Raw genomic sequence first — 27261 nt, 5'->3', positions numbered from 1 at the left:
CTGACTAATGCCCTCTCCCCCGATTGCTCAGTTTAACTGGGAGACCAGCTCTAGGATGAGTCTTCTTCCATTTAAGAATGATGGAGGCCACTGTGTTCTTGGGGACCTTCAATGCTGCAGAAATGTTTTGGTATCCTTCCCCAGATCTGTGCCTCGACACAATCCTGTCTCGGAGCTCTACTGACAATTCCATCGACCTCATGGCTTAGTTATCACTCTGACATGCACTGTCAACTGTGGGACCTTATATGGACAGGTGTGTGCCTTTCCAAATCATGTCCAATCAATTGAATTTACCACAGGCGGACTCCAATCAAGTTGTAGAACAATCTCAAGGATGATCAATGGAAACAGGATGCACCTGCAATCAATTTCATGTCTCATAGAAAAGGGTCTGAATACTTATGTAATGAAGGTATTTTTATTTTGTTATTTAATACATTTGCAAAAATGTCTACCAACCTGTGTTTGCTTTGTTATTATGGGTTATTATTGCTTTGTTATTATGGGTTATTATTGCTTTGTTATTATGGGTTATTATTGCTTTGTTATTATGGGTTATTATTGCTTTGTTATTATGGGTTATTATTGCTTTGTTATTATGGGTTATTATTGCTTTGTTATTATGGGTTATTATTGCTTTGTTATTATGGGTTATTATTGCTTTGTTATTATGGGTTATTATTGCTTTGTTATTATGTGTGTAGATTGATGAGTGAAAAATATATTTGATCCATTTTAGAATAAGGCTGTCACGTCGCAAAATGTGGAAAGAGGGAGTCTGAATACTACAAGTCTGTAGTAATGACCAGGCTGTTCTTGTGATTCTCGTCATACAGTGCATGTTTTACCCTGGTCAGGTCTCAGAGCATCTGTCTAACAACAAAAGGTTAGGAGTTCAAACCAGTGGTTGTTAAACTGGTCTCTGCTCTCTCTGCTCTCTCCACCCTGCTTGAAAGAGTAGGTCTTCCCTCTGAAGTAACTCTGTGTCTGGAGTTTGTCCCCACTAGCAGTCAGTGTTGGTACACACAGCCTCCATTTTAGGCTGATTCTCCCTGGGCTGATGGGCCTGTGGATAGGAGCTGGATGGAAGGAAGGAAGGTTCTATTGCTGCAAGATGCTGTTTGAAGTAGTGAAAGAAGTAATAACTCATCTGGCCGTTAAATAAATACTTTCTCTATCCGTGTCTCACACACACACACACACACACACACACACACACACACACACACACACACACACACACACACACACACACACACACACACACACACACACACACACACACACACACCACACACACACACACACACACACACACACACACACACACACACACACACACACACACACACACACACACACACACACACACACACACACACACACACACACACACTATCTCTCATATCGTAATCTGAGGTCTCCACCATCCCTGCCCACATGTTCCACATCCCTTCTCAATGGTAGTAACTCACACAAGGAGGTTATTTTTGTGGGTGGTGTTTTATTTTGCTATGTTAGCATCCTTCAAACATGGCCATGACTTTCCACAATCAGCCATATGGATTGTCTAATTCACTTCACGTGCATTTGAGAAGCTTGTGAAACAGGAAGCACCGCTAGAGCATTTTAGCTGTATAATTAATACATGCTTGAAGGAGAGAAAAAGGGTAAAAACGTAGCATCTATTCTTAGCATCTGTGTTGTTCAGTAATAATTACACTGTGTCATAGCATGTGTCACTAGAGGACCTATTCTATCATACTGTGAGGCCACACTTAACTATTATTCAGGGGAGAATAGGTGGAAAATATTTGACAAGAGTCACACTGCACAGTGCACACTGGGTTGGGCTGGATTATTTTAACACTGTGGCATTGTGCATTCAGCTCAACGACAGAGTGCATGCATGGCAGAGTGGAGCTGTGTTTTCCAAGAGGAGACATTTCATTTGTTACAGAGCTTTAGTTTGCTACTAAGAAACACTGGATGAAGTTAAAGACACTGCCACAGTCACATGGCCAACAGAGAAGGAAGATATTATTCTAGCTCAGGGTCAGTGTCTAGCTTGTTAAATGTGTACTGTCGTGCTTTTAACATGCGAGAGGTCTGTGATAGAGGTGACCTTATACTGTGGGCAGAAGAGTAGAATCATTGTTAAAAAGATTTGAATACCTTCGGGTTATTTGATGGGCTGACTTTAAGGTTAAGGTCACCAACCCTTCTCTTCTAAGGTCCATGAATAGGCAATGATTGTGAAGATGATCCACTCTCCCTGGAGGAGAACTATCGGCTTAACATAAAGACTCACACCCATCTTGTCATGGGAGTAACTCAATCATCCAACTACTATGCCCTTTACTTTTAATTCCATTAAAGGACAATTCTTGGAGATGTTTTATATATTTTTTTATGAATATATCAAGTTGCCTGCGAGAGTCTAAATTAGTCCTACCTTTGCTGAATTTAATGAAGGTGGTCAAATGCAAATGTGGGACTGTGTGCTGTGTGAGGGCGTTCTCTACTGTCTGTCTGGCTAGGCACGATGATGGATAGGGCTGTCAGAAGACTGGGGTTTCTCTAATACTGCACACAGCCTCTGTAGAGATGAGGGGAGGGATTCATTAATGTGTGCATGTGCGTGTGTGCGTGTGTGTGTGTGTGTGTACCCACATGCACCCGCTCCATGTACTGTATGTGTGAGTGTGTGTCTGTATTTTGATGTATTTGTGCGTAGGTGTGTGTGTTTGTGTGCACCGTACACCAATCCTATCCTGTATAGTCTCATTGCAGTGCTCTGCATCAGTTGGAGGCTCCACTGTTTAATACCAGCTGAATGGCAGCAGTAAAGTAGCAGTAGTAGTTAATGAAAGTGATTCATCAGATCGGAATTTCAACCCCGGGAAACTCATCACGTGTTTGTAGCACTCCAAAATGATACAACTTAGTACAAAAACAAGTAAATTACACAGTCCCTTCTCTCTAATGGTGTCCAATCAACTGTGCTGACTAGTGCATTACTGCTTTTACAAAGTAGCACTGAGTGAATCTAGCTGAAACAAAGTGTTATGGAACCCAACAGAGGTGGCCAATCTGGACAAAGTGTTGTGGAACCCAACAGAGGTGGCCAATCTGGACAACGTGTTGTGGAAACCAACAGAGGTGGCCAATCTGGACAAATTGTTGTGGAACCCAACAGAGGTGGCCTATCTGGACAAAGTGTTGTGGAATCCAACAGAGGTGGCCAATCTGGACAAAGTGTTGTGGAACTCAAACAGAGGTGGCCAATCTGGACAAAGTGTTGTGGAACCCAACAGAGGTGGCCAATCTGGACAAAGTGTTGTGGAACCCAACAGAGGTGGCCAATCTGGACAAAGTGTTGTGGAATCCAACAGAGGTGGCCAATCTGGACAAAGTGTTGTGGAACCCAACAGAGGTGGCCAATCTGGACAAAGTGTTGTGGAACCCAACAGAGGTGGCCAATCTGGACAAAGTGTTGTGGAATCCAACAGAGGTGGCCAATCTGGACAAAGTGTTGTGGAACCCAACAGAGGTGGCCAATCTGGACAAAGTGTTGTGGAACCCAACAGAGGTGGCCAATCTGGACAAAGTGTTGTGGAACCCAACAGAGGTGGCCAATCTGGACAAAGTGTTGTGGAATCCAACAGAGGTGGCCAATCTGGACAAAGTGTTGTGGAACCCAACAGAGGTGGCCAATCTGGACAAAGTGTTGTGGAACCCAACAGAGGTGGCCAATCTGGACAAAGTGTTGTGGAACCCAACAGAGGTGGCCAATCTGGACAAAGTGTTGTGGAACCCAACAGAGGTGGCCAATCTGGACAAAGTGTTGTGGAATCCAACAGAGGTGGCCAATCTGGACAAAGTGTTGTGGAACCCAACAGAGGTGGCCAATCTGGACAAAGTGTTGTGGAACCCAACAGAGGTGGCCAATCTGGACAAAGTGTTGTGGAACCCAACAGAGGTGGCCAATCTGGACAAAGTGTTGTGGAACCCAACAGAGGTGGCCAATCTGGACAAAGTGTTGTGGAATCCAACAGAGGTGGCCAATCTGGACAAAGTGTTGTGGAACCCAACAGAGGTGGCCAATCTGGACAAAGTGTTGTGGAACCCAACAGAGGTGGCCAATCTGGACAAAGTGTTGTGGAACCCAACAGAGGTGGCCAATCTGGACAAAGTGTTGTGGAACCCAACAGAGGTGGCCAATCTGGACAAAGTGTTGTGGAACCCAACAGAGGTGGCCAATCTGGACAAAGTGTTGTGGAACCCAACAGAGGTGGCCAATCTGGACAAAGTGTTGTGGAACCCAACAGAGGTGGCCAATCTGGACAAAGTGTTGTGGAACCCAACAGAGGTGGCCAATCTGGACAAAGTGTTGTGGAACCCAACAGAGTTGGCCAATCTGGACAAAGTGTTGTGGAATCCAACAGAGGTGGTCAATCTGGACAAAGTGTTGTGGAACCCAACAGAGGTGGCCAATCTGGACAAAGTGTTGTGGAATCCAACAGAGGTGGCCAATCTGGACAAAGTGTTGTGGAACCCAACAGAGGTGGCCAATCTGGACAAAGTGTTGTGGAACCCAACAGAGGTGGCCAATCTGGACAAAGTGTTGTGGAATCCAACAGAGGTGGCCAATCTGGACAAAGTGTTGTGGAACCCAACAGAGGTGGCCAATCTGGACAAAGTGTTGTGGAACCCAACAGAGGTGGCCAATCTGGACAAAGTGTTGTGGAACCCAACAGAGGTGGCCAATCTGGACAAAGTGTTGTGGAACCCAACAGAGGTGGCCAATCTGGACAACGTGTTGTGGAACCCAACAGAGGTGGCCAATCTGGACAAAGTGTTGTGGAACCCAACAGAGGTCGCCAATCTGGACAAAGTGTTGTGGAACCCAACAGAGGTGGCCAATCTGGACAAAGTGTTGTGGAACCCAACAGAGGTGGCCAATCTGGACAAAGTGTTGTGGAACCCAACAGAGGTGGCCAATCTGGACAAAGTGTTGTGGAACCCAACAGAGGTGGCCAATCTGGACAATGTGTTGTGGAACCCAACAGAGGTGGCCAATCTGGACAAAGTGTTGTGGAACCCAACAGAGGTGGCCAATCTGGACAACGTGTTGTGGAACCCAACAGAGGTGGCCAATCTGGACAAAGTGTTGTGGAACCCAACAGAGGTGGCCAATCTGGACAAAGTGTTGTGGAACCCAACAGAGGTGGCCAATCTGGACAAAGTGTTGTGGAACCCAACAGAGGTGGCCAATCTGGACAAAGTGTTGTGGAACCCAACAGAGGTGGCCAATCTGGACAAAGTGTTGTGGAACCCAACAGAGGTGGCCAATCTGGACAAAGTGTTGTGGAACCCAACAGAGGTGGCCAATCTGGACAAAGTGTTGTGGAACCCAACAGAGGTGGCCAATCTGGACAAAATGTTGTGGAACCCAACAGAGGTGGCCAATCTGGACAAAGCGCTACACAGTGAAGCAGCAAGTAGCAAGGAGCGAGTGTGTTTCTTTACGACTCTACGGAGGGTAAACAGTGTTGTGTGTGTGATTGAATGCTTCAGCAGCACACCTGCTCTACTTGGAGTGCCTGTGTCTCCGGCCCTCATCTCCCATTCAAAAGCTCCTCCTCAGTGGAACTGGAGCATATGGTCCAGAAAGAAGCTCTCCTTCCTTTGTGCCACTGTTTACAGAAGGGCTGTATATCTAACCAGTCCCTGGGAAGCTGTTCCTTTCTTCCCCTCTCTTCCTCTCTCTTCCCCTCTCTTCCTCTCTCATCCTCTCTCTTCCTCTCTTTTCCCCTCTCTTCCTCTCTCTTCCTCTCTCTTCCCCTCTCTTCCTCTCTTTTCCCCTCTCTTCCCCTCTTTCCCCCTCTCTTCCTCTCTCTTCCTCTCTTCCTCTCTCTTCCCCTCTCTTCCTCTCTCTTCCCCTCTCTTCCTCTCTCTTCCTCTCTCTTCCTCTCTTTTCCCCTCTCTTCCTCTCTTTTCCCCTCTCTTCCTCTCTTTCCCCCTCTCTTCCTCTCTCTTCCTCTCTCTTCCTCTCTCTTCCCCTCTCTTCCTCTCTCTTCCCCTCTCTTCCTCTCTTCCTCTCTCTTCCCCTCTCTTCCTCTCTTTTCCCCTCTTTTCCCCTCTCTTCCTCTCTCTTCCTCTCTCTTCCTCTCTCCCCACACCTCTCCTCCTGACATCTATCTCTGCTCAGTCTTAATGGTTGCAGTGATATATACGTTATACTGTACATAATCTGACACATGAATATGGCCAAGTTGGGAGTCCTGTTGGGCAGCCATCTTTTAATGAACACCCTTCATTTACCCAAAACATCCTCAGTAGGAGGGAAATTCCATGCTAACAGAATTATGCTGAGACTACAGTTTTTCACTTTAAAATCTACGTCAAACAAAAACCCTTTATTGCAAAGTTTAACAAACTGTACAACTCTAATCACAATGACTACTTTGAGCAATTTCCACAGTTAAAAAAAACTGTGTTTGGTAACAGAATTACGATAAAATCTCCCTCAGTTTTACCAAACTGTTTGTTACCAAACTTTGTATATACACAGTTCTACCTGTAAATGTGTTCTTGTGAAATGTTCTGTGTAAATTGTTAAAAGTAGTCCTTGTACATAGAGTGCTATGGTTTGTTCAACTTTGAAATCAATGTTTTTGGTTTGGTATACATTTGAAAGTGAAACATCTGAGTCTCAGTGTAATTCCGTTACTATGGAATTGCTCAGGATCTGGCTATTTAAGTGACTTATTGGCAGTAAACAGGGTACATTTTCTACATGGTTCCTCTTTGTAAGATGTGTCTTTCTCAGTGGGATAAAAGAACAATACAATCATAATTGTGAGTAGCAGAGAAAAACCAGCCCTTCCATATTTATGTAAAGTAGATTGATTATGTGGGATGTTTCTGAGGCGGTGTGATGTGGTGAGTTCCTCTGTAGCTCCATTCACAATTGATGTATTTCCTCATTGGTGCGGAGATGGAAGGTGAGGGAGCATCTTTACTCAGGAGATCCACCTGTTTCCTGATGAAACCAGATGGTTCTCACATTTACAGGCATTTTAGGAGATATCATGCTCATCTACATAAAGCATGGTCTCTGCATCCACCAACTAACATAATGCTCTGGAAGGTGGTAGAGATGGAGAGTTGTGGAAGTAGCATTTTTCGCTGAGATGTTTTTATACTTTTTGGGCTCAATTTCCTTTTTGAGAGGCAGAAATACTTGCAGTAGCCCAGGTTTAGCCAAATGAAGAATACATACATTGTAAACACCCACTTCCAAAGTGGTCCGTCTAGTTACTGGATCTTAGTATCTTACCAAGCAGGTTTCCATCTCCAGCTGCACCAGTGTTTCCCTGTACATTTAGACGTATTAACAAAGAGAATGATACTGAGGAAACCTTAACATTCATAGAATTAGATCCCATCATTGATCATTGCCTTTCAGCCCCTTGCCTAGCACATTCCCTGACATGCTTGGTGTAATAGGACGCTAAGAAGCTAATGCCCTGGCCTTATGGCTTCACATGTATATTTAACATAACTCTGATGAATTAGTGAACGGGCGTTAGTGATGGGTGCACATGTACCCAGGGAGCTCAAAGTCCCATGTGAGGGCACGTGTAGGTACAGTATGGCTAAAGATCTGTAAGTACTTGTGTTTGTTAATAGGTGAATGTGAATAATATGATGATTTGTGTAAGCTTAGCTTACCTAAATGGACTTTTGGTTGTATATTTGTGAAAGTGTTTATATGGGTTTGTGTCGTTATGTTTATTTTTGTTTGTGAGAGACAGAGAGTGTGTGTGTGTGAATGTGTGTGAGTGTTCCATGGCCCTGGCAGTCTGGGGGCTCTGTGATCCATCCTCCCCTGCACCAGGGTTAAAGCCACACACTCAGGGCACACTGGCTGCAGGAGGGAGAGAGCACGGGTGGGCGGCTCATTAGATAGCACTCCCCGTGGAGTGTGAAGGAGAAAAACACCCATTAGCAAAACAAACGACGTGCCCATCGCTCACAGAAACACCAGAGATTGTTTACTGAGAGCTGGGTGAATGAAGCTGCTGGCACCTACTGTACTGCCTGCTGGGGTCTTCCTCTCATACCGCTTCCAGGGTCATGGATCAGAGGTTCCAGGGATTCTGTGTGCGTGTGTGTGTGTGTTTGTGCGTGCGTGCAGTGGAGCCCGGCCCTGAGTTTGAGCCAAGCAGTGAGCTGGTCTGGTCCTTCCTGTGGAGGCGGTGCCTCCTGGGTAATTAGTCAATCTGAGACTGAGCCGTCAGGCTGACCTCTGAACCCTAACTTCCTCCTAACTGCCTCCTCTTCTTCCTTCTTCCTTCTCTTCCTCTCTGACCCATGTCAGCTGACATGGGACATCAAGTGACATTTTTGACCCTCAATGTAATATCCCAGCTAATTTGCCAGGCTTCATCATAACACATGATCTCGTGGTCATTGGTTTGAATGGGGGGATGCACAGTATGGTTAATGGTTTGTTATTTCAGTGGTATTCTCATATGGTGAAGAGAGAAGTTCACATGAAAACAGCCTTTGTTCCAGCTGAGCTTTGAGACTGAGGTCAGAGAGGAAGACCCCCATCCAGGTCCCGTTTAGCTCTGTTTCCTTGTTTGTTCTCCTCATACAGTGAATGATATTATATCTCCAGTGGAACTAGCAGGCTACTTCTCCTTCCACACGGAGCCCGGCAGTAACATGACCAGCTTGTGAGCCGAGTGGTGGCAGGAGTTTTCTGAAGCGGGATAATTAGCTGCCGACTGTCAGATGATTAGCCGGGCTGCATCTAATTTTGGTCACAACCTCTGACGATAATGGTCAAATGAAATCAATGGCGTGCAGAAATGTGTGGGATTTGCTAAGCAGCATGTGCTCAATTGGCTAATACATATCAGCCTGTCCCCTTTAATGCGAACAGGTTAGCGGCTCGGTGCTAAATGGTTAAAAGGAATTCACTCTTGAGCATGACCTCGTCTAACTCAAAATGGTCACCTGTTTTAACTCTTTCATTGAGTGCGAATACAAATTATATTTATATTCACACTCAATGAAACTGTTAAAACAGGTGACCATTATTTTTCTTTGCCAAGTATCTCCGGTCCACTTTTGTGCAGGTGCTGTATCAAACCTGTTCAAATATGTTATCCATTTCCAGCCCCGAGGTGTTGCCTGAAGAAATAGATAATAATGAGGTCAATCATGTTTTCAACATTATTATACAGGAATGTACTGAAAAAGGTAGCTGAATAGTCCCACGAAGACATCCTTACTGCCTGAGAATGCCATTGAGTTGAGCATTCCGTCAGTCCCACATAGACATCCTTACTGCCTGAGAATGCCATTGAGTTGAGCATTCTGTCAGTCCCACATAGACATCCTTACTGCCTGAGAATGCCATTGAGTTGAGCATTCTGTCAGTCCCACATAGACATCCTTACTGCCTGAGAATGCCATTGAGTTGAGTATTCTGTCAGTCCCACATAGACATCCTTACTGCCTGAGAATGCCATTGAGTTGAGCATTCTGTCAGTCCCACATAGACATCCTTACTGCCTGAGAATGCCATTGAGTTGAGCATTCTGTCAGTCCCACATAGACATCCTTACTGCCTGAGAATGCCATTGAGTTGAGCATTCTGTCAGTCCCACATAGACATCCTTACTGCCTGAGAATGCCATTGAGTTGAGCATTCTGTCAGTCCCACATAGACATCCTTACTGCCTGAGAATGCCATTGAGTTGAGCATTCTGTCAGTCCCACATAGACATCCTTCCTGCCTGAGAATGCCATTGAGTTGAGTAGCAACAGTAATGAGCAGTTGTGACTGGAGAAATACCACCTGTCAATCCCCGAATGACAGTAACCGTTCCCTGGCAGGGATTTGGCTTAATGCAGAGTTTTAAAGACATTCAATGGGACCTGAGGATTGGAGGTGTATATTATATTGATGCACCTTCTTGTGATGACAGCCGTATGTGACAGTAAATCCTTGATACTTATGCATAATTTCCCTTTCCCTGACTGCCTGGCCACTGAGAGAGTGTCTACAACAGAGATACAACCATTTCTGTTGGGCTTCACTCACTGTGATGGGTGCAGCTCAGGTGTTATGTACAGAGGTTAGTGTGGTTAGTTCTCCATGTGTCTGGGTGCAAGACAACAAAGGTAGACTTTGCTACTGTCATGTTGATTTGATTGCAATCAGCCCACAAAATGGAAATGTTTGGATGTCACCTGAGTTGGGGTTCTTGGCTGTTGGTTGAGGCACCTTGAGTGAGATGATGATGCAGTGTGTTTGGCCAAACTGGATGGAACCGGATCTGGCTCATCCAAATTCATGTCAACTTGGAGGGTGCCCAAAGGGCCTCATTTGGTGGACATTCTTTCCTGTGGGTTTCATGGTGTTCTCTGTGTGTGTGTGTGTGTGTATGTGTGTGTTTGGGGAAGGGATGGTGTGCTTTCAGCACTGCTGAATAGTGCTATTTACATGTGTAAAATGAATGCCATATGCTGCATTTGCTATAGGCCTATTGTTAAACGTTTTGTTGGTGACACTTTGGTATCTTGATAATCCACAGAAACAATAACAAAATGGTCGCCCGCCTCTGTTTTGGTAAAAAACTGAGGGATGGGCCTGGATAAATGTAACCACTCTCAGATTAATAGATAGAATTATGGATGTAAGGACTGACCGTCCATGATATCAACATTATTGTTTTAACCATGTTATGAGGCTATACAGTGTTTGTTTACATTTATAATGTTTTCAAACATTGGCGAAAAACAAGCTTATATTTTGTGTTGTCATGGAGTGTGACAGTTGAACTAAGCTCATGAGTCATTTATAAGTTATTTTATTCAACAATCAATTGATATATACAGTTAATATATACAATTTGCAAATAAATTCATTAAAAATCCTACAATGTGATTTCTGGATTTTTTTTTCTCATTTTGTCTGTCATAGTTGAAGTGTACCTATGATGAAAATTACAGGCCTCTCTCATCTTTTTAAGTGGGAGAACTTGCACAATTGGCTGACTAAATACTTTTTTGCCCCACTGTATATATAAGAAAAAAATGACAGTCCATCATTACTTTAAGACATGAAGGTCAGTCAATGCGGAAAATTTCAAGAACTTTTAAAGTGTCTTCAAGTGCAGTCGCAAAAACCATCAAGCACTATGATGAAACTGGCTCTTATGAGGACCGCCACAGGAAAGGAAGACCCAGAGTTACCTCTGCTGCAGAAGATACGTTCATTAGAGTTTACTGCACCTCAGATTGCAGTCCAAATAAATGCTTCACAAAGTTCAAGTAACAGACACATCTCAACATCAACTGTTCAGTGGAGACTGCGTGAATCAGGCCTTCACGGTCGAATTGCTGCAAAGAAACCATTACTAAAGGACACCAATAAGAAGAAGAGACTTGCTTGGGCCAAGAAACACGAGCAATGGACATTAGACCGGTGGAAATCAGTATTTTGGTCTGAAGAGTCCAAATTTGAGATTTTTGGTTCCAATCGCCATGTCTTTGTAAGACGCAGAGTGGGTGAACGGATAATCTCCGCATGTGTGGTTCCCACCGTGAAGCATGGAGGAGGAGGTGTGATGGTGTGGGTGTGCTTTGTTGGTGACACTGTCTGTGATTTATTTAGAATTCAAGGCTCACTTAACCAGCATGGCTACCACAGCATTCTGCAGCGATACGCCATCATATCTGGTTTGTGCTTAGTGGGACTATAATTTGTTTTTCAACAGGAAAATGACCCAGAACACACCTCCTGGCTGTGTAAGGGCTATTTGACCAAGAAGGAGTGTGATGGTGCTGCATCAGATGACCTGGCCTCCACAATCACCCGACCTCAACCCAATTGAGCTGGTTTGGGATGAGTTGGACCGCAAGTTGCAAGAGCGCATTTTTCACTGGCTGTCCGCTGGATTCAAAAACAATGATTGATAGGCAGCTTAAACTTCTTGAATTCAATCATTATTGGGTTCAAATACACATTTTGATTTGTGAACAGCCATCCACAACAACCACAATCCGTAAGGCGTAAATAGCTAAATCAGTGTGATTCATCAATGTACGTAGATAACAATAATAAGTGATATCCCTATTGCCATAGACTACACCACTGCTGTCATCCTTACCTCCAAGTGTTTATTCAAATTAGATCATCTTTGGATGCTGACAGCAGTCGTACCATTGGAAGACATAGCTTGGACAGTAGCCTACAAAAGCCTATTCCCGCTCTTTATCCATCAAACACATTTGGTGTGTCATCATAGTGGTCTCTGACTTGTGGTCAGACTCGCTCAGGTGGAACAAACTTAAACTTGCACTTTTTTCAATGCTGATTTGAATTTCATTGAGAAAACAGAGAAGTGTCAAAGTTTTTTTTCAGAAACCTCCTTTCTGAATTTAAAAGTAATCCTCAAAGTAATCTGGTAACGGATTTTTGTAATCCCTTACATGTTGAATTACAGCTGGGATCTGAGTGGGCCAGGATGATATCCTTTGACGAGAGGGACTGCTGTATATCTGTACAGTGTGTCCCCCAGGTCTCACGTCCCTTTGCCCATCTATTTGTACATGTAATCTGTTACTCCCCAACCCTGTATATGTGTCTATGTGTGCATGTGTGATGCATGCATGTGTGTGTGCGTACATGAATGCGAGTTTTTGTTTCTCGCTACATCTTTTGCTGGGGAACGTTGTGCGACATTAGTTTTCAGCCAACATCACAGGGGTCATGTGATCTACGCCCTGCTCTCTCCCAGCAGTACCTCTCCCAGCTACCCCCTTCTCCTCCCCCTGCCCCCACTCCCCTCTCTCCATTTTGTGGGCTGCTGCAGGGCTTTAACTAGAAGCAAGGGGAACAAATAAAAATAAATGGGCAAAGTTGTGGGACGTGAGACCTGGGGGACACACTGTACAGATATACAGCGGTCCCTCTCGTCAAAGGATATCATCCTGGCCCTCTCAGATCCCAGCTGTAATTCAATTGGGGATAGACAAGAGCAGGATTTCCTTGATTCTTTTTTTCCTTTTCCTATAAACGGGCTGTCTGCCTGTCAGCATTGATAAGGCAAGCTCTTGCACGCTGCGGCTAACTCTCCCCAACCCAGCAGCCATACTCCGTAGCGCTACACCATTGAGTAGCTTCTCCATGATTTACTGTATGCCTGACTGCCCATCCCCACCTTTTCATCGGTGCCCCTCTGGAGGACTGGGCTGCCTGTCTCTCATTCTGTCTCTATTATGTTTTTTTTCTGTTGGACTATCTGACTATTGTCCATCTGATATGTCTGTGTGTCTACAGCTATCTGTCTAATCTGTGGAGATGGTTGATGGAATAGGAGCTGATAGGGGAGTGGCTACTGTTCTCTCTCTGTTTCTCCCTTCTCTCCCTCGCTGTTCTCTGTCTCTATCTCTGTTTGACTGGAGCCATCCACGGTCAAGGGCCTTGGTCAGTCTGGTTATGTGAGGCCGTAGACTACATCACTGCCCAGGCATACTCCAATGTGGTGGGCAGTGGGAACCATTCATATCTCAGGTTGTATAACAAGGAACCTACAGTATATGGATGTACTGCTTGACAGGTTTCATAGACCATAGCCTCACATGCACCTTACTTCATTTTGAAGATTGGCTCTTGGGAGCTTCATTTGTAAGATCATACTCTTGACTTTTTGACAGTATTCACATTGCTTGTCAAAATACTTACTGCCTGTAGGAAACAGCATTATATCATACAGTTGTTAAAAAATAACTATACATTACTATCCGTGCTACTACACCTGCATTGCTTGCTGTGTGGGGTTTTAGGCTGGGTTTCTGTACAGCACTTTGAGATATCAGCTGATGTACGAAGGGCTATATAAATCAAATCAAATCAAATAGATTTATATAGCCCTTCGTACATCAGCTGATACCTATTGAAAAAATGTGTATGAATTATCAAGGAATGTAGGCTTACTGGCATTCAATTTCAATCCTGGTTTCCGTTGCAATAGGCTCGTAACTCCACGTGACTAAAGAAGAAAAAAAAAAATATGTGTCACTTGTCTCCATTGGCAGAATGAAGAGAAGGGGAGAAAAGGTGTGGTTGGGGACGGGGAGGAGAGGCTGGAGAGAGCGTAGGAGCGAGAGAGCGAAAGAGAGAGGGAGTAGCGAGAGGAGAGAGAGAGTGAGAGAATGATGGAATGCATCAGCATGGTGAGGTAGCTAATGCTTCATAAGATTGGCAGTAAAGTGTGCCTTTGGATGGCGGGCTGACTTTAGTGTGTGCATTACTGAGCCGCATAAATCTGGGTGCCCCCGCTTTGCCTGCCTTCCTGGGTTTGCCTTTAATTACCTGAGCTAGCCTGCCCGGCCTGCACACCGCTCCTAGCTAGCGCTCAGCTCTGATCACCACCAGGCAGCACTTCCTAATGGGGCTGCCTCGCTCGGGCATCACTCTCACTCACTCTGGCCAGCTGGCAGGTTGGCCTGGGGGGGAAGCCTGGCCTTCTATTATGACTGGAAGTCTCCATCGTAACTCACACCTGTAGGTCCCCATGTTATGTATGTGTGGCTCCCTCTCTATCCGTAATAACTATGGTAAAATGGAGTCGTACCCTGCTCCACGAGGGGGCAAAATCGGGCTTAGCACCCTCAGTTCAAACCTGAGCCTCCTCAGTTTTAGTTTTGTGCCTATATAAAAATAGAAAAAAGTTAAAATGATTGAGTGACAGGTTATCTTCAAATCTGTATCTCCACTGCTCTGTCAGCACAATGGGTGTGTGTAGGAGGCAGTGGCGGTCGGTGCCGTTTAAGATGGCCTTATTTCTATTACAGCATATTGGATGACTGTCATTCATACTCCAGTCACTCAGCTCAATATAACATCGATTTAGGCTACTACATGATACTAATATTTTCCTTGTACCCATCATGAGATTGCTGCAACCTAGCCTATGAATTAAAGTTTACAACGTTGGTGTACAGGTCGAGAGAATCAAGGTGTACAGTTTACATTCAGCAGCAAGCAGTTTAGCAGTTACACTGGCAGGCCCCAGTGGCAATACATTACATTGTCTTTCTCGCGCTTCTTTCTCTTTGAGTCAGCTACTCACCCCATTGTATGCACTGCAGTGCTAGCTAGCTGTAGCTTATGATTCCAGTTCTAGATTCATTCTCTGATCCTTTGATTTGGTGGACAACATGTCAGTTCATGCTGGAAGTCCTCATAATTACTGTGTAAGTCTATGGAAGGGGGTGAGAACCATGAGCCTCTTAGTTTTTTAAATTGAAGTCAATGTACACAGAGGAGGACAGAAGCTAGCTGTTCTCCGGCTACACCACAGTGCTATCCTACAGAGTGCTGCTGAGGCTACTGTAGACCTTCATTACATAACAGTGTGTTTTAATCAATTATTTTGTATTTACGTATCGGCCTCAAGGCCTTCGTCTGAACTCAAGGCTTTGAGGCTGATATGTAAAGCTTAATAAAGAGCAGTGATACTAGCAAGAACAGTGTGCAGGTTTCTGCTTTTTCTCTTACCATGCACCTGCAACAAAGATAGCTCAGATGTTTGAGTGCCTTTTGAATTTTGAATTAATTATTTGGTGACGTGAAAATATTTTGTATAGTTTTGTCTGAAAAGGATAATGTTTTTAATGCTTCACTATTAAAAAAAAAAAAGTAATTCACTGAGGAGGATGGTCCTCCCCTGCCTCCTCTGAGGAGCCTCCACTGGTAGGGGGGCTATGGAAAGCCATTGGGGTGCAGGTTTCCGTTAACCGGTATTTGCCAAAATTCTGCAGATTAAATAAATACAAAGACGTTAAAAAAATATTTTAGCTGTCCAAATTGTCACGGTTGCCCTGCTTCTGAGGACAGAGAAAAAGTGAGAGGAGCATTGGCCAAGGCTACTGTTGATTGTGAAGATGGAGACCTTTTTCGTTGAAGTAAAATGAAAGTTAGAGAGTGTGCCTCAAGGCAGAAAATCCCACAAGGCAGGGCTCCAGACTGCGACCATTTAGTCACATTTTTCAACCTTATGACAGCTGGCTGTGGGAGTTAAAAAATGTATTGGTTTCATCGGTGTGGGCTGCACATTCATTCACCTTACTAAAAACGTCCTATTTTTTAAGAGGCTAAAACCATGATTTGGTCAAACAGTAATGTACAGTATCCTCATGACTCCTGTAATGAAAGTGTCTGACATGTACCTGCTTTTATGGGGCCTGCTGCTGTGTCAAGTGAGCCACTTGAAAAGTGTTCCGATTGTATAAAATTTTAAAATCTAAATGTACCTTTAGATTAATACATGGCTACAATGAGTGGGTATTATCTTTAGAGTTAGTGAGCTAGCAAATGTTTTGAGTTTTCACTTACTCAGGTAGAGAATTAGCCCCCAAAAAACGATATTAGAGCACATAAAGATGCAGGCAAATTTATATTGGGAAAAAAATATGTTTTTTTGTTGAGAGAATGCCAACAATGTGCAAAGCTGTCATCAAGGCAAAGGGTGGCTACTTTGAAGAATCTCAAAAATACAATATATTTTGATTTGTTTTACACTTTTACACTTTTTTTGTGTTATTTCATAGTTTTGATACCTTCACTATTATTCCACAATGTAGAACATTTAAAAAAAATATGAAAAGCCCTTAAATGAGTAGGTGTGTCTAAACTTTTGACTGGCACTGTATATATTTTAATATTTATACAGTGGATGCCTAAGGTAGGCCTATGCATGCAATGCCCTAATGTATTTAGTGTTCAAATCTCTAAACTGCGAGGTCAACAATTATTGTTTTAGGAAAGAAAAAACAACAATACAATATAAAACAACAATATAAAGTTTTGCATATGCTACAGATCGAAACACAAGGAAGAGTGTTTTTGTAGTTAGTTATAGGCTGTTTTTAAGGACGTGTTTAAGAGGCCACGGAGGCGGACAATGAGGCAGAGAAAAACTGTGGTGAAGTGGGGTCCACGTCCTGCACAAGAGCCGCCACCGCGGACAGACGCCCACCCAGACCCTACCCTATAGGTTCAGGTTTTGCTCCCGGAGTCCGCACCTTTGGGGGGGTACTGTCACGTTCTGACCTTTATTTCCTTTGTTTTGTCTTTATTTAGTATGGTCAGGGCGTGAGTTGGGGTGGGCAGTCTATGTGTGTTTTTCTATGTTGGGGTTTTGAGTTCAGCCTAGTATGGTTCTCAATCAGAGGCAGGTGTCGTTAGTTGTCTCTGATTGAGAATCATACTTGGTGGGTGTTTGTTTCCGTGTGAGTGTTTGTTGCCACACGGTACTGTTTCGGTTTTGTTCGTTTCACGTTTATTGTTTTGCAGAGTTCAGTTTATGTCTTTAAATAAACGTTATGTACACTTACCACGCTGCGCATTGGTCCTCCGATTCCAGTTACAGTAGGCTGTTTTGGATCTCCATTCACCTTTTCTTTACTGTGGTTGTTTACTGTTAATATAACTAGCCTAATTATAGATTGTGTCATGCCTTTATTCATCTGATATTTTGTTTAGTTGGTACCGCTGTTTTGTTCTGTTCCCACTCGTTCACATTCACAATTTTGTCTGTGTTTTTGTTTGCATGCATGAACAACTAGGCTACTACTTTCAGCATTTAGTTTGCATTGTTTTTGGTAAGACAACAGTGTGTTACATAGGCTGTTTGTAATAGATTAATTGCCCTATTATCTACCTTGTAGCCTATATTCTTCACTAAAACGGCCTTGCTTTAGTGTGTAATGTGCTGTCCAGCAGAGATTTGCACGAAATCTGTAGCCTACCTGTCATGGCGTTTGAACTTTATGTTTATTGTGGTGTAGCATGATATAAGCAGAATTCAATATAATTGCAATGCAAGAACCCCCCGAAATTGTGCCCCCTCGCTGATTTCAACTGCCCCCGTGGTCACTTTATCCTGGCGCCGGGTCTGAGTGGATTGGGGAGGGGGGAGGGGGAAGTAAGGGCTTGTATGGGGACTTTAGATCCATGTACAGTATATTATATTCAGTGTGAGACTGTGTTTTGAAAGGTGTAAATTCCTTTTAGATCAACAGTGGCGGGTTCCGATGGTTTACAGTATGTCACGTTCAAAGCAACAGCAACCAATGATCTGGAGCCATTAGCTTCCTGGTCTGTGGATTGTCCTTGGGGTTTTGCTGTCAGTGATTGACAGTGCATGACAGTTTCGACCAATTGTCATGTTCATGGTGCCTCTCCTTCTCTTTGTAATGTGGAGCCTAACAATGTGCCAAGAAGTAAAATAGACACTAAAATACATCAGTGCAATCCCTTTGTTTCAGCCCGTAAGAAGCCGTCTCACGGCGCTTCGCATGAGCTCCTTGTGTCTCCACCGTCTTGAATGACTCACACTGACCTTGGAGATTATTGCTATACTAGACAGAAAAAATGCTATATGTTTGTCAAGAGCTGTCTGTCATCAATGAGCTTTTGTGTTGAGTATCGATCGCCTCCTCGGCAGGACACAGAGGTTGATGGATGCACAGCAAACAGACTCTGCATCGCCAGCAAGCAGCAGCAAGCCTCCCCTCCCTCCCTCCCCTCCCCGACCGGCCCAGCCAAGGGGTCTCATGATGGGATGTCAAGACAGGGCAACAGCCCCCCTCCTCCCCATCCCATACCCAGACCGTCCCTCCACCCTCTCCCCTGTTCCTGTTTATTCTGGAGCTCTCTCCATCTTCAGTCTCCATCCGTGGCGTAGCTATAGCCAGGGCACCAAGCCGCGCAGCCGTTCATTAGCAAACATGGAGTGGATTACTGTAGGTTAGTGCCGCTCCTCCCGTGTCGATAACCCAGCCTGATTGCTTTGTAAACGGCAGAGTCGCTAACAAGAGTTCCACCACTGTATCTGCGGCGCACATATAAAGATAACAATACAATTCCCCTATCAGTTGACCTGGTTTCTCTTCAGTTAGTAAGCTTCTGCCTCTGGAGTGCAATTGAGTGGGCCATGGTCTTTATAAAGCCGATACTAGACAACACGAATGTGGAACACGATGTGAGAGCCATCATCCCTGGTGATTCTTTTTTATTTTTCAGGAAGGAACGACTGCTGCGGCACTGTAGCAATCACAGTTTGTCTTCGGTACAAGTGAGAATGGCAATAATGCTAGTTTGGATGAATTTTCCCACAAAATAGGTGAAAATAGGATTTATTCTATCGTTATTAACAAAATAACCTATGCCAAAAATCTGAAAAATATCAATGGGCTTGCTTTGTTTTGTTTCTTGACCTGATTTGACCCTGTATGGCTCCCTCCCTCGCTGCACAACATGGATATGGTATGAGGTCAGGCTAATCGATCTGCTTTGATATTTTATAGACCCCCCACCTCCTCCTCCACCTCCCCCACTGTGTGAGCTGCTGCTCGAGTATTTCCTCATTGCAGGATTACTGATGTTATCCACCTTTTTTTCCACAAGGGCTCTTAAACAGACACTTGTCATCAGCCCCTGACCAAGGACATAAATAGATCAAATAGGCTGTGTTTACACAGGTAACTCAATTCTGATCTTCTTTTCACTAATTGGTCTTTTGACTAATCAGATCAGATCTGAAATATATCTGATGTGAAAAGATCTGATGTGAATTAATTGAATTATTAATTGATGTGAAAAATACATGCATTTGTTTCCATAGCCATCATTCTGTCATTTATCCATCAATTAATACAGAGCATCTGGGTGAGGAATACATCTGGCATAATATTCACCACAGCTCAAGTAATTCAAACAGCCCTACTGGGCATTTCACCCAGATACTGGATCCAAAATGATAAAACAATGTCAGCGTTTGCAGACTCAATAACACTTAGAGGGATATAGGAAAACAAGTGTGCCATACATGGCAGAAAAGTCTGGCAGATTACAGGAGATTTTCTGGCCCTTGGGACTTCTCACTCAACTGATGTTGACAAAGCAGAGCCGATGTAGGTTGAGTGGGAAAAAATCTATTGGAAAGAGAAAGCATTCAAGTATGCAGGCCTATGTATGATAGCATTTGATATGTGCTCTTTGTGGGGGTTTTCTCGCTCCCCGTGCCAAGGGTTGTGTAGCCATAAATTATTCAACAGTAAAATCCAAAAATCTACTAAATAAAATCATTTGTTTCCCCAAACTGTACTTCACAAAAAGGTTGTTTAATAACGATGGTAAACCACGTCTCTCAGTGCTGCTAGCAATCAATAGTCTGATGCAATCCTAAAGGCCCTTCATCATAACTCCATTCTACTGAGTGGACCAGTCCACCTTAACACAGGCTACAGTGGAGACATAGAGACATATGTGCTGCATCTCCATCCACTGTTGTCTCTCCCAGTTCTTTCCAATTGCCAGGACCTCAATAATTCTCCTGCAGTTTTGAATCAAACATTTTTAAAAAGCTCCCAAAAATGTGAATGCTTATCAAATATTTCATTCTCTATAGTTTCAATTTAATAGCTAATGTATTTATTGATTCGTATTTATTGTTGGCTGCCAAGTAAATTCTTATCCTCAGATGACGAAGGGTGATGAAGATGAAGGTGATGACGTCAGTAATAGTTTTGAAGGCTACTAAATCAATAACAGTTCCAGTGCTGATGACACTGATGTCATCCACCGTCAGAGGCTCTCCTCCTCCTCCTCCTCCCCAGATCCAGTGCTCTTCATCAGCTGTGTCTGGGTCTTTGTCTGTGTCTGGGTCTGTTTCTGGGTCTGTTTCTGGGTCTGTTTCTGTGTCTGGGTCTAGGTCTGTGTCTGGGTCTGTGTCTGGGTCTGTGTCTGGGTCTTTGTCTGGGTCTAGGTCTGTGTCTGTGTCTGGGTCTGTGTCTGTTTCTGTGTCTGGGTCTGGGTCTAGGTCTGTGTCTGGGTCTGTGTCTGGGTCTGTGTCTGGGTCTGTGTCTGTTTCTGTGTCTGGGTCTGGGTCTGTTTCTGGGTCTGGCTCTTTGTCTGGGTCTAGGTCTGTGTCTGGGTATGGGTCTGTGTCTGTTTCTGTGTCTGGGTCTTTGTCTGGGTCTTTGTCTGGGTCTTTGTCTGGGTCTAGGTCTGTGTCTGGGTCTGTGTCTGGGTCTGTGTCTGGGTCTGTTTCTGTGTCTGGGTCTGTGTCTGGGTCTAGGTCTAGGTCTGTGTCTGGGTCTGTGTCTGGGTCTGTGTCTGGGTCTGTTTCTGTGTCTGTGTCTAGGTCTGTGTCTGGGTCTGTGTCTGGGTCTGTTTCTGTGTCTGGGTCTGGGTCTGTGGCCCAGGCTTGTTATTAGTGCTGTGAATCCCTTCCTTCCTGACTGCAGCCAGATATGGCTGGTGCTGGTGCTACAGCCTTATTCATCTCCATACTGGAAGTCAATAGGCCTCTGCTCTAATGGGGAATGATTAAAGAGTAGAGGAGCCAGTAGAACTTACTCAGCGAAAGTTCAGAAAGTGCAGCCAGTCCGTGACTGAACATGGCTCCATTCATAATGCACAAGGACAGGAGAGGAGAGAATTGGAGAGGATGTGAGAGGAGAGGCGAGAAGAGGACAGGAAGGGAGAATGGGTGAGAGGAGGGGAAAGGAGAGGAGGAAAGGAGGGGAGAAGGGGTGGGAGGAGAGGAGAATGGGTGAGAGGGGAGGAGGGGAGAGTAGAGCGGAGGAGGGGAGGGCAGAGGAGGAGAGGGGAGAAGGGGTGAGAGGAGAGGAGGGGAGGGGAGAGGAGAGGAGAACTGTAGAGGACGGGAGAGGAGAGGATTGTAGAGGAGAGAAGAGAGTAGAGGACGGGAGAGGAGAGTAGAGGGCGGGAGAGGAGAATAGAGGAGTAGAGGAGGGGAGAGGAGGGGAGAGGACAGGAGAGGAGATTAGAGGAGGGGAGAGGACAGGAGAGGAGATTAGAGGAGGGGAGAGCAAAGGGGAAGGAAAAGAAAAGGAGAGGAGATGGCTTTTACTGTAGCTGGAGCTATCTGAGGAGAACACGCTACAACTGGAGCCTCCCTCCCTCCGCTGGCCCTACCACCTCAATGTGACACAATAACTACATTAGCGCTGATCAAAGTTCATAGGTGCTATGCAAGCTACAATATATGCTGCCTATATATCTGCCTTTATTCGTGTTTTCTTTTTTATATGTTATGGTATTAAAATAATTATTCACTTTGAATGTAATGACTCATCTATTAACAGAGCTGGTGTTATGAGAGGAGGGATACCTCAGAGACCTCGTTCTTTCTTCCTACCGCTGGGTTCCTGGAGGAGGGAGGGAGGGTGGCGGGAGGCCTGTGGTACAGTTTAGTACGTAGGTAGGTTTCACTGTTAGGATCAGACCAGATCAGCCCTACAACAGGAGCCAACGTGGCTAATTGACATATCTTTGAAGAAAATGGGACCTCTGTGTTGAGCAGCTAAAATGGCAGGCAGAAATAGAGAAAGAGATAGAAAGAGTCACACTGGCTGACTGACTGGCTGGCTGGCTGGCTATTCCAGCTGCACTGATTTACAAGGTCTATCATCAAACTCTATGTCTACCATAACGCCTCTGACTTTCACGGGCAGGCTTTTCTTTTCTCCCTGGTTAGCTGCATTTTGCATATGTGGCGGCATATGTTGCACTCTCAGGAAACATTTGTTATGATTTAAGAGGACCCTGCAGCAGTGTATACTGCACCTGACACTATCTGATTATTTTATAGCCTGTGTATTGTTCTCTGGCATTTAATTAGTAATTACATGGTAGCAATTACCATTTTGTAATACTTATTTTATGTGATTGACATGAAAAAAGGAAAACATGTTTTGTTTAATATTCTCCAATGCATTGCTTTTGATCTGAATCCAACTGTATTATTTTGGAGCAATTGTGTAGACAAGCCTATCTTATCTCAGCGTCAACCTATTTTAATGTAAACAGGGAAAGCACTTTGGAGCAGAAATCTTCTTTCTTATTAAGTACTATTATCATTCTTTGAACATGTCCAGAGTAATACCATCATACGTCATTAACACAGGAGGACTATTTTATTACTCCAACGGATTCCATCCAAGCATCATTCCCCACATTTGTCTGCATCCATGGGCATAGCTCAGGAAGAACATAATCCGGAATGAGAAGGCTCTGTGGACTACAGTGCAAACAGGATAAAGCAATGACAAATTCTGGACCTGAGGACTCACGGAGAGCACGGAAAAAGGAGATTAAGAGGAACACCATTGTTTACCTCCTCCAAGGTGCAGGGTACTTTGTTGTTTCTAAATGTTGCTAGCTCTTATTGGTTACCTCGCAGGCTTTTGGAATGAGGAAGGGGGATAAGACTTGAGGAAGGACTCAGGAGGGGGTTCGATACAACTTTAATAATGCGTGGCAGGGGCTAAATGAGCCATTCTGCGGTACTCTAAGGCATCTCTGCCCCACCCATCCCCCCTCACGGTATCATGCCCTGAATTATTAAGAGTGTTGTTTGCCCTTATTGCATTGCAGCAATGTGCCTTGTCGCTAGACACAAGGATCTCCGAGCTGCATCACTCTGGAGCTCTGTGCTCCAGCTCCCCGCCTTCATCTGCATTGTCAGGGGAGCACATGTGAGAGCAGTGGCCAAGGAAGGACACACACACACACACTCACTCATAAGCAGATAAACACTGCACATTTGGTTCATTAAAATAAATCTCACCCAACACCTAAACTATTGCAAACACTTTTGACGATAATTGACAGATACATTTTATTTTATTTTTTACCTCATTCAATGCTTTGTATTGTGCTACAAATGACTACTACTACACTGCATGCTCCAAATCCCTCATGATGTCTTTCTGTGTGTGTGACTCTCAGATGAAAGGGAGAGTCACATACCGATCCAGAGGAGGATCACGCCAGGCACACTCAGTCGAAGAGACTGCATCACTCACTTAATAAAACAACACCCACCACCCCATCACCATCACATCACCATCACATGTGCCTTGACCATTACGTTCTGTTAGAAGCTTCCTGTCAAATGCCCTGTTCTGATATGTAACAGAAACATATATAAAGATAGCGATGAAAAATGTCATTTGAAGGTCTGGATAATAACATTGTGGAGACCGACACCAATGATGTAGAAAGGATACAGGCTGCTACCCAACCCAACCTAACCCCTCCCTGCCTGCCCCCCCCCTCCCCCCACACACACACACACCTCCTTCTCTACATTTTAATCACACAATTAATAATTAATCAGAGGTTGGCCTCGATAATGTTGAGTCTGCAGATAAGATAGAAGCACACAACTGCTGAGAGGACCTAACAGAAAAAAGACACGGGCACCAAAAACAGAATATTAACTCTTTAACACAGACGGACCAATAACCACATGTCACCAGATTAAAGAATGAACACATGTTATTAAATGGAAGAAATGCTCCACATGCTCTTTTTAAATAGTGGAACTATGAGTTGAAATCAAATGGTTTTTTAGCACCTTGCTTTCTGGCTGCATTTCAGAGGCAGTTACAGAGAAGAATGTGACATGAACTGCCTCGAGCCTTCCTCTGTTTATGAATATGTAGCTAGAGGGATACGGTATTGATTGCTTGATTGCTTGATTTTCCCTACGCCTTAAATTCCTCTGTAGTGAAGTGGTGTCAGAACTGAGGAGAGAGCCAACACTCAGTCACAGGACCACAATGTCGTCTTCTTTCTTCTCAGAGAAGTATTACATCATCTTTCTGTACTCCAAAGTTATGACTGTAACATGTGTTGGAGACTGAGGCAGTTAAAGGTTGACTGTAGTAATAAGGGCTACTGTCAGAAACAGTAACCCTTTATCTCATGCTGCATAGTGAAGTGCTATGTACTTATTTCCAATATGTCCACCCCATCCCCAGCCCACTGTATTTAGGAAGAACATGACACTGTATCAGAGGATGATAGAAGCACTTGTGCTGCTACTCGCTGGGGAAGGTCCCTCTCTTAATTAGCAGTCGGAGCTCATTGACGCTGCTCCCGGCCTGCAGTGTATCTCTCTCTCTCTCTCTCTCTCTCTCTCTCTCACTCTCTCTATCTCTCTCTCTCTCTCTCTCTCTCTCTCTCACTCACTCACTCACTCACTCACTCACTCACTCACTCACTCACAGACACACACTTGCACACACGCTCTTGAAAAAGAATGGATGAAAAAAATTGCGTGAACCCTGGATGGCAACTGCAAAGCAATCACAGCGTAGCAATGCCCCCCACGCCTGGCCCATTAATAACAGTAATACACACACCGCGCCCTAGCCACCTCCACCGCCAGCCGCCGAGAGCACCACTGACACTTTAGTGGGCATTTTTTACTTTTGTTTTTAAATAATGCATGTGTTGCTTGTCAGCACTGCTTCCAGTTTCCCCCACCTCCCCTTTGCAGCATTCCTTTGTGCAGAAATTACAATGGGGACCTGCGTTCATCATACTCGGGGACGTGTAGTAGTGTGTGTGTGTGTGTGTAAATCATATGTTGTGGGGACCTTAGTGTTAGTGTGTGGGCTGGCTGGCTCCTCAGCTGCTGCAGGGGCCTAACTTAAGGGGGATTCTCTCCTCTCCAGGCAGAAGCTCTTCATACACAGCAGCCGTGTCACTGTGGCCAGGGCTGGAGGCGGAGGGCGGAGGGCCGGGCTTACATGTCTCATACAGGGTTGCCAATGTTGTGGTCTGACTGTCCTCACATGGAGAGTGTGCTAATGGGGGTGGTAATGTGACTAAGGGGGTTGGAGGATGGAGGGAACGGGAGTTCGAGGGTCAAGGAGTTTGACTACCTGTGTTGATGGAACAAGGACTAACCAGAGCTGTTTGTAACATACTGTATGGGGGCGGCAGGGTAGCCTAGTGGTTAGAGCGTTGGACTAGTAACCGGAAGGTTGCAAGTTCAAACCCCCGAGCTGACAAGGTACAAATCTGTCGTTCTGCCCCTGAACAGGCAGTTAACCCACTGTTCCTAGGCTGTCATTGAAAGTAAGAATTTGTTCTTAACCGACTTGCCTACTTAAATAAAATTAAAAATTAAAATTAAAAATGAGGCACTGTCATGGGTGGCTTTGTACAGACTTTCTCTGACAGATCTCTCCTTCAGCACACTTGTTACACACTGATGTTATCACTGTAAGCATCTCATTAGGCTAGCTGTAGGTTCTGCCATCTGCAGTTGGAACACATGTACTTGTGCTATTGATTTCACAGCAGCTACATTTCCCTGTCCATCATAAACCTCTGAAATCAATATTCATAACAATCAATGTGGTGCTCTCTATTATATTTCTTATTTCTTTCTTTTATTTCAATTTCTGTGGCTGTGCAATGATTTCCTATGATTTAAATTTCCAATCCTGCTAATAAAGTACATTGCTGGAGTGTAGTGTAGTCCATTTGAATGACTCTGTGTTTTCTCTCCTCTCTGTTTGTGTCCATGTAGGAAACACATTGTGTAAATCAGGAAGTATTGCTGTCTTCGGGAACGTGGTGTACAGCGGGCTGCTCAACGAGCACCTCTGGCATTTAGGAGTTCCCCTCTTCACGAGACTGGTAAGAGCAGCTCTGGCCCCTCACATCACACTTACTTCTCACACTTACCTCCATTTTGTACTGAGCGCCTCACGTGGCTCCGTGGTGCAGCTGAGAATTCAGGTGGATGAATCTCTGCCTGCAGTCTCTTGTGGCTGGGTTTGATGCCCCTACTGTTGACATCTTGTTATCTGAAGTTGTTATATGTTCCACGATATGAAAGTCCTGCACAGTAAGTTTTAAGTCAAGGAATCCCCACCACATCTAAGCCATTTGTTGTATTTCATTCTTTTGAAAGGCTTTGGTTCCTCTAAAGGTTTGAGCTGAAGCTAAGAAAGCCCCATGTGAGTAGAAGTGAAGACGTCAACAGAGTCTTCTACATTCCTCTCTGGCCCGAGATACAGAGGTGAAGGCATATGTGGTTCTCCTTTTTCTCTGCCTTTCAGGTTCTTATAGAGAGAGAGAGTCTAGTTTCCTTTGGGAAAAGAGCATAACCAGCTAAATAATTCATGAAATGTAGTTTCATGCAGACAGCCTAAATGAAAATTACAAGATTATAATTAAGGGCTTGAGAGTACAAGTTGATACTTGGGTTAAGAATGAATGATAAGTATTTACCCGTTCTGTCAAAAGGACATTTCATGTTGGTTTAGACTTGGATATAATAGTACTTTGGAATCGGCTGATGTCAGTTGGCATACAGGCTTTCAGTAATG

The 27261-nt window shown here is 44.4% G+C and overlaps 1 protein-coding gene across 5 annotated transcripts in view; it reads left to right on the top strand.

Moving 5' to 3' along the window:
- The window catches only part of LOC116352815 (RNA binding protein fox-1 homolog 3-like), a 410981-nt gene that overhangs the window by 236621 nt on the left and 147099 nt on the right, over positions 1-27261 (top strand). For all 5 annotated transcript variants that reach the window (XM_031834665.1, XM_031834667.1, XM_031834661.1 and 2 more), the window contains one exon: positions 26457-26566. In XM_031834665.1, the coding sequence (XP_031690525.1) occupies positions 26457-26566 (110 nt within the window). The remainder of the gene's footprint in view (positions 1-26456; positions 26567-27261) is intronic.

The sequence above is a fragment of the Oncorhynchus kisutch genome, linkage group LG10, assembly GCF_002021735.2.
Source record: "Oncorhynchus kisutch isolate 150728-3 linkage group LG10, Okis_V2, whole genome shotgun sequence".
In the NCBI taxonomy this organism is placed as follows: domain Eukaryota; kingdom Metazoa; phylum Chordata; class Actinopteri; order Salmoniformes; family Salmonidae; genus Oncorhynchus; species Oncorhynchus kisutch.
This window is presented reverse-complemented; position numbering and strand designations above follow the sequence as displayed.